This window comes from Crocodylus porosus, unplaced genomic scaffold (genome assembly GCF_001723895.1).
Source record: "Crocodylus porosus isolate Cpor-Errol unplaced genomic scaffold, CroPor_comp1, whole genome shotgun sequence".
In the NCBI taxonomy this organism is placed as follows: Eukaryota; Metazoa; Chordata; order Crocodylia; family Crocodylidae; genus Crocodylus; species Crocodylus porosus.
Window position 1 is genome coordinate 9,639,598 of NW_017728927.1, and position 7,881 is coordinate 9,647,478.

At 49.4% G+C, this 7,881-nt stretch overlaps 1 protein-coding gene across 4 annotated transcripts in view; it reads left to right on the forward strand.

Annotated features, from left to right (window-relative positions):
* PEMT (phosphatidylethanolamine N-methyltransferase) overlaps window positions 1-7,881 on the forward strand; it is an 82,349-nt gene that overhangs the window by 59,926 nt on the left and 14,542 nt on the right. For all 4 annotated transcript variants that reach the window (XM_019541954.1, XM_019541953.1, XM_019541956.1 and 1 more), the window contains exon 5: window positions 7,352-7,463. In XM_019541954.1, the coding sequence (XP_019397499.1) occupies window positions 7,352-7,463 (112 nt within the window). The remainder of the gene's footprint in view (window positions 1-7,351; window positions 7,464-7,881) is intronic.

Here is a 7,881-nt window from a genome sequence, read left to right on the forward strand (position 1 = left end):
AGTGGGGGGGCCATGTGCCTATCTGGTGAAGGAGCTGGACAGACCAAGAAGACAGCTGCTCAACTGGCCATTAGATTCCCCACGAAATAATACACTTTGCATTTTCTAGCAATTGGAAAGAACTTTGCCTTTTGCGCATAGGCTGAGCTGTCTGGCTGGAGCACCATGAGTCACTCTTCCTAAATGTGTTTTTTTCTGTGCCACCCAATTTCCCTCACAGCAGTCTTGGTTCCAGCCCCTATTTTGCAGTGGCTGGGCATGTTCATGGGCTCATGCCGCTCCATTTTCTTTCTCTAGTGGAGAAGAATCCTTCTCAGCAGTCAGCAAGGCCAGCTCTCCAGCATTTCCTTTCTTCATTGTGCCTTCACAATTGGAGCAATTCAGAAAGTGCTAAGCGCTTGCTGGAATTCTGGTTTAATGCTTGTTAGCAATGCAAGTCAGAAAATAGGGCAAACACCGTAGTGGTTAATAGTTGCCTTGAAAAAGGTAATGAGGTTTTTCAGGGTGGGGAGGGACGAAACCCTTTGGAATCCATCTGTCTCACAACGGTCCGTTATTCCTCCCAGCAAAGGAAGCAATGACCAAGATGTCAGGTAAATCTGACTGGACCAAACTCTGTTTCCTGGGTTGCATTGAAACTTATTAATCTCTATAACAAATCAGTGGCGTGGCTTTTGACATCTAGAGCCAAGGCAGTTTGAAGAGGAAGCTGGAGTAGCACATCACAGAGTTCACTATGCACTGAGATCCAAAGACCTGCTGCTTTAGTATCCACTTGATACATCCCCAGCAGGGATGTATAGCTTGGGTTCGTGCAGAAATAGCAGCCAGTGGCTCAGTGTAAGGTTCCAGATACCAACCTCCCCCCCCCACTTTGAGAAGGGGCTATTCCCTATTTTGGGAGCTTAAGACCCATCTAGTGCTTTGAGTTTCATAGCAACACTCAGCACAGGGATAGATTTCAGCCTCTGTGATAGAAGCACTATCAATGATGTGCATTCACAAGGCCCCAGGGTTTGCTTAGGATGTTTATGTAAAGTTTTACCCATCTCCTTTGGTTGGAAATGTTAGCAGATCATGTAGTCCTGGAGATTTGTGCTCTGCCCTAGAGTCTACTGGGATGGCAGGGCTGCTAGTTAGCTCCTTTGCTGGAACTGTGTTGTTTTTTCTTCTAGCTTGAAGCACAACCCCTCCCCACCTCCAAAGCAAATAAAAAAGCCATTAGCTTAGCTACCAGAACAACAGACCAGACTGATTTTAGACCTCAAAGATCTCACAAACATTTCCATGAGGCCAACCGCCAGCTCAGCATTACATGGTCCTGGACCCCAAACCCAGTTTACGTTGGAGTCGCCCTCGATCGTACCCTGTCATACAAAGAACACACCATGAAGACAAAAGCAAAGGTGAGCACTCGGAACAGCATTCTGTACAAGCTCGCCAACGCGAAATGGGGAGCTAGCCCCGCAAACATCCAAACCGCTGCTCTGCCTCTCAGCTTTTTTCAGCCGAGCACGCATGTCCTGTATAGGAGAGATCTGTACATGCTAAGCACCTTGACCCCATCCTGAATAATAGCTGCTGATGCATCACAGGATATCTGAAGTCTACCAGTCTAAGCAGTGTGTACCTGCTGGCTGGCATCGCTCCGCCTGACATCAAAAAAGCAGTGCCCAGCAGGATAGAACGATCGAGGCAAACTGCAGATGTGAGACATGCTAACATCTGAAATCATGTGGGAGCTTCCTCACCAGCACCCAACCTCTCAATGGCACACCCAATGACTACTGATGTGGAATGAGAAACTCAAGACAATACCTGACAGCAAATAAAGGGGCATTCCAATGGCCGAGTCCTTACCACCAGGGGCTTATGAACCATGGCAAAGGTGGAAATGTCTCAACTGCCTGCACACCGGAGTTGGATGGTCCAAGGAACTAATGAAGAAGTGGGGCTGTGCCACTCGTTCAACCACGTGTGACTGTGGCACAGAGCTTCAGGCTATGCAGCACCTGCTGTGATGCCCACTGCTTGGAGGCCCATGTACAGTGAAAGACCTCACCATGTACAATAAACGAGCACAAGGGTGTGTAACAAAATGGTCAAATGTGATGCAGAGACACACAGAGAAGAACAGTTCTGTTTGCAACTGCGGCATGGTCCAGCCGAGTTCTGTTTTCATTGAAAGGAGTTCATCCAAATCTAGTCAACTCTACCATTCGTGGGCATTTCAGGGGGAGCCTGGAGCAAAGTCAGAAGCTGGGGAGCAACTGACCATTGGTGCAGCCATAGCAGGAGGCACCCTGTGAGACTGTAGGAAAAGCAAATGAAGAAATGTTTTCACTGGAGATTTGGGGAATGGTGTTTCCCAGAGCCAGAGAAGTGTCTGAGCAGGGGATGGGTCAACCAGCAGATTCTGATTGCAACTCTTTTAGTGTTAGCTATCTTCTCCCTGAAATGTTCAGTGGTCAAGAAGTAGGTTTTGTCCTATAAACCTTCCAGCCTTTATGAGAATGTTCTTTCACTTGAAAAGAAAGGGATAGAATTAGATACAGTGCGGCCCCATGACAAAAGATTTTGATTTGCTTATCAGAGCTGTGTAGGATGTGTATGAGTGTTTTCCTTCCTGCATTAGTAGAAACTCAGCTCTGCATTATAATTAGTGGGTGCAAATATAGATGCATTATCACCTGATGGGCACAATCACAGGTGGGTGTGCTATACCCCCTCCTTTGTGTGCCCAGGTATACAGGAGCACTTTATTATTTATCTGTATTGTAATAATGTCCACAGGACCCATCTTGACATCATGATGTTAGGTACAAACATGCACATTGTAAGACAATGACTGTCTAAATACCAGACAGGCAGCGGGTAGATGTAATCTTTTAGGCACAAGAAGGAAGCATTTTTTTTTATAAGGGCAAGCCCTGGCATTTCACCTGCAGGGTGTTAGCATCCAGTGTGACCTGAACAAATGCTGGTTAGGTTTTTGCCTTTGCACTTGGATTGCTTCAGAATACCTGCAGCTATCGTATCTCTGTTTCTTAACCCCAGCGATTGAGATACGAGATTCCAAGCTACGGAGGAGGTTTGGGGAATGTTAATAATAGACTTCACGGACTCCCAGGGCTGCACATGGTTTTGTTTGTTTGCAACAGGCTTTCTCCAACTATGCAGCATGCCTCTGGCCCCCACGGGGCATAACTCAGCCGATAAGCCAAGGCCAGCAAGACAGGTGCATTCTTTTGCTGTTGAACCTCATAGGAGCCTGTGTTATGCAATGAATGATTTAGCAACAGAGACACTAATAGCCAAACACAAGAACAAGCCACGTGAGGAACAACATTTGGTCCATTAATACCCCCAAAGAAGATGCAGAAATTGACTGCCACGCTGAAGATGATAAGCTATACATTCCAGTCTCAGCGGGACTCGTCAGCCATGAATAGCTCAGCGCCAAAGTGGGCAAGGAGCACTTCGACACAATCTATAGAACTGACTGGGGAGGAGATTGCCACACTGCTAAGAGAGTTGCTCACACATATAATGCTAACACCAGGCAATTATCCCACTAATCACATATAGCTGAAGTCAGAAGGGGTGGTGTAATTGGCCGGCAACTGCTTATTCTTGGAAATAAAGGTTTTGCGCTATGTGAGGCAAGGAAATGGCAGTGTGATCCAGGGAATAATAAGAGTAACTTTTGCCCCCCTGCAATGGTCTTTTATGTGAAGATCTCCCAGCACTTTACAAATATACATTAACCCTCACTACCCCCCTGCGATGTGCGGGAAGACGAATATTATTATAATCATTCTACAGAAGTACAAGCAGAGGAAGGGTCGGTTGGCTTGGTGGTAGGCGGTGCTGCACTTTGCAAAGACAAATGCTAAATTGCACCTTGGCACCTACCCATCAAGCTCATAATGGACTGCAGCTTGTTCCCCTGAATCCCTTCTGCAGAGGTGATACCTTCCTTCTGGGACCTGCCAAACCTCCCCACTCCCCTTCCCAGATCCAGTAGGTCCATTGCCCCTCCTTCCCGTGGCACTCAGCTCCACCACTGAGACCGTGCCCTGTCTAGGGCCCACCCACACCTTTTCTTCCTTAAAACCAATACATGCCCAGTCTCAACAGCCCAGTTGGCTCTGAGGGCTGCAGGCATGGGCCAGGGACTCTGCAAGCGAGCCATGCGCTGCAGGTCAAGATCCTCTGCCACGCAGGAACAGTTGTCTGAACCTCAGACTTGAGTGAGGATAGATAATTCCACCCCAGAGCAATTCAGCTTTGCACGTGCTTCTTCCAGGATCCTCTTGAACTGCTCGTCAAACAGCCACCATGTTCTGAGCCTTTTCAGACTGGCTCCATTCATTTGTTCGTAGCAGACATCTTGCTGCAAGCTCCAGTTGCAATCAGCCACTGATGCCACCTTTTCTGCTTCACTCACAGGCCATGGGTATGTGTGCAGACTATCCTGGGGGAACCCAGCTGGGCTGACGAAAAACAAATTGTAGCGGCACAACATGGAGCAAATCTGCCCCATCCTGGAAATTTTACTGGGGCTCCAATCCAGGCAATTTCTTCCACTTGTCCTGAGGCCTGGTAGCTCTTGCTGGGGAAGCTGTTCTGTATATAAGTGACCTCTGAGCTTTCACCTCAACGTTCCCTGTCGGAGGGCAGCTCTGTTGGCATGTCCACATCCTCTGTAAACTTTCCAGCTTTACATTCGGGGAATTGCACTGCATTTCTCTCTGTCCAGTGGATCTTCATCGGAGCTTCTTTCCGACACAACAAGCACTTTCTCTCACATTTCTAGGAGCTGACCCGAACCGTAGCCTTGCCCCTCACCCCAGCTCCTTCTGTATCCCAAATTAACACACTTCAAACTTTGCTCGCTATTTTCTTGCGAATTGGTTCAGAGCAGTACGGAGGAGTTCCTTTGAGGTGGGTGTCATGCCGCCGCCCTGCTGAGGCTTACAACTCTGAAAGCATTGCTTCCTTACAACTGACAATCACATCATAATGAAAATAATACCAATAACAGCGACTCCCGCCCAGCGGTTTGGAAGTGGGCGAGCTATTTTTCTGACACTGAGAAATTCTCTGAATGAAGAGATCAAGCTGACACCAGAGGAGGGCATGTGGCGATGGTTATCTTGATTACAAGATCTTGAGATGCAATTATGATTCTCCGGGAATATTTGTTCCACTTAAATATTTCTGCTTTCGTGTGTTTACTTGCCCAACAAACTGCTTTGAATTTGTAGCTTTAAAACCCCTCAGATCATCCCTGGTGGAACTGCTGGCTCCAAGGACTGTCGCACTGGGTTGTCAGGAGGTGCTGCAGGTCGGGACTGGAGTGCCTCTGCAGAGTTATACCAGGCGTGGATTTGGCCTGGTGCCCCATGGAAAGAAGTGTGTCAGCATCTTCAGGGGAAAGCCTTCTCCAGAGACGAATGCAAGACTGCTCAAGAATTTCAGGCCCTCTGGGCAGGAGGGCTTTGCAGGGTGCTGTTTTGTGCCCCACAAAGAGAGGGATACAAAAGAGAGAATATGTGTGTATGTGTGCATGTAGGAAAAGGAGCCCATGTTGAAATACAGGCTTAAAAACCAAGTTTGAAGCTCCAGCCAGCCAGATGCAGCATAGTAGCAGGCCCCAGAGGAAGGACTAGGGGGAGAGCCTGAGGCTGCTGGCTGAAAGGAGCTTTGCTCCTCTGAGCAGAAAAACTGTCTCCAGTAGCTTTGGTTCCTTGACACGCTCTTTGTATGAAACAGAATTGCATCAAAGCAGCCGCTGGCTCTATCACTAATTCTTTCTCCTCGCTGGCCTAGCTGACAAGGCCCTGATTTCCAGCGAGGGGGTCAGTATGCCTTGTGGAAGGGAGAGCCTCCTGAGCACGGAGGAGTGGTGGGTATGCTGGAGGCTTCCATGCACCCACGCCTCCAATACCGCTGGGATGGGCAGTTCTGTAGACTGAGTCTGGCCTTCACCGTCCTCTCTTTCAGGATTGCCCCAGCCACGCTCTTTGCCCGTACAGCTCAAAACTGCCAAGCAGAGACAGCCAGCCCTGTCTGGCTGCACAGCAGTATTGTGCTGCGGCAAAACACCCACTGGGGACTGAGTGGAGACTGTGTTCTCCTCTGAGCTCTTGGGTGCAATGTCAGGGTGTTCCAGGCACTGTAGAATAAATGGCAGAACATTACCATAGAGGCTTTTCATTGTGGAAGGAAAAAAATAGTGGAAACTTGTTCCTTATAATTACTAACTATAAAAGCACATTCACAAGTCAAGATGAGATGAAGAGGTGAAGCTCAGTGATATGAAAACCTTGGAAATTGCCGTATCAGAGTACTTGAGGCTCTGGCTCAACTCGTTTCTCCTCTCTGGTGGTGCAGTCTTTTATTAGCATGTTGTCTCAGTATTGACAGCTGCTCTGACAGCAGCCAGTGTTGCAGGCTTCCAGAGAGCTCACGCACCCCTACCGGCACGGTTCTGCATCTCGAGAGCCAGTGTCTCCCGGGCCTGGAGCCGATGGCCTGCTGATGCTTGAGGATTAATTGCCCATGTTGTTTTCTTCCCAAATAAAACTACAGCAGGTTTTGACTGGGTAAATGCATCTGAAACCGAGCACTGCTCTTACCACTGGAGGTTGCATTGGGCACAGAGAGCGCTCTGCTGTCCTTAAAGGCCACGATCTCTGCCCGGGAAGCCACTTCATGGTGCTCCTGTTGCATTACAGGGAGAGGTGGTTGGCCCGTGGCTTACCCCAGCCTGAAGGAGCAGTGGGCTGCTTTCTGTTCGGTCCCTGTGCTTTGACTCATTCGGTTTGGGTTGGCCTGTAGGAATATGCAAACCTTCCCACTGCATCAGGGTATGACCCACAGGGAAGGCTGATAAGTACAGAGTAAAACAGCATCCCAGAGGCTCTAGTCTGACCCCACAACAGCCTGGCCAGGGAGGTAGAGGCAACACTGCATCCCCAGGATGGGCAGGGAGGGCTGCTTCTAATCGTACCTAGTCCACCCACTCCCTCTCCCATGGGCCAAACCTGGAACCAAGGTGCTGGAGCCACGCTGGGGATCCCCTCCACAGTCGGTTCCAGGACCTCTGTCTCCATGGGCAGTCATGGGGCAGGTCTTCAGAGAGGATTCCCTGCTGTATTTTCAGGACTGAAGCAGGCAGGCAAGGCGTGCAGGGAATACTCCTCCCCGGACATGCCCAGGATGCAGCAAGTGACCTGGTGGGAGCTCTGCAGTATCCACAGCTGGCAGCGCTGGGGGGCCTGACTTCAATTACTGCTTACTGCATTTGATCTCAGTGTAAGAGCCCCTCTTCTGTTCTCTGCAGGTGATTACTTTGGCATCCTGATGGAGGCGAAGGTGACCAGATTCCCATTCAATGTGTTGGACAACCCCATGTACTGGGGCAGCACAGCCAACTACCTGGGTTGGTCCATCATGTGAGTACTGTGCTGTGTCATAGCTGGCCGCTTCCCAATCATGATGTAGGATCAATGACAGCATTCATTGTGATGTGTTGGAGGGGACATGCTGTCTTGGCCACTGTTAGGGGCGATGCTCACCACTCAGGGAATAGGGTGCCTCAGTACCACTTGGGTGATATGGTGAGATTGGGAGGTGGGTGAAATCCTTTCCTCCTAGGTTGCAGATCTGCAAGGAGGAGAAGACAGTTGTAAGGGGTCCTTTCACCTGTCAGAAGCAGGGCAGGACCTCACCAGGGAGGTCTACCAAGACAATGCCCTGCCCTCCACATGACATCCCTGAGCCTTCCCTTCACAGGTGTGATACAGTAGCGGGCAATTGTGAGCTAGGCCTGCATTGTGTTTCTCCAGAAAGTCATGAAAGAGTAGCAGGAGC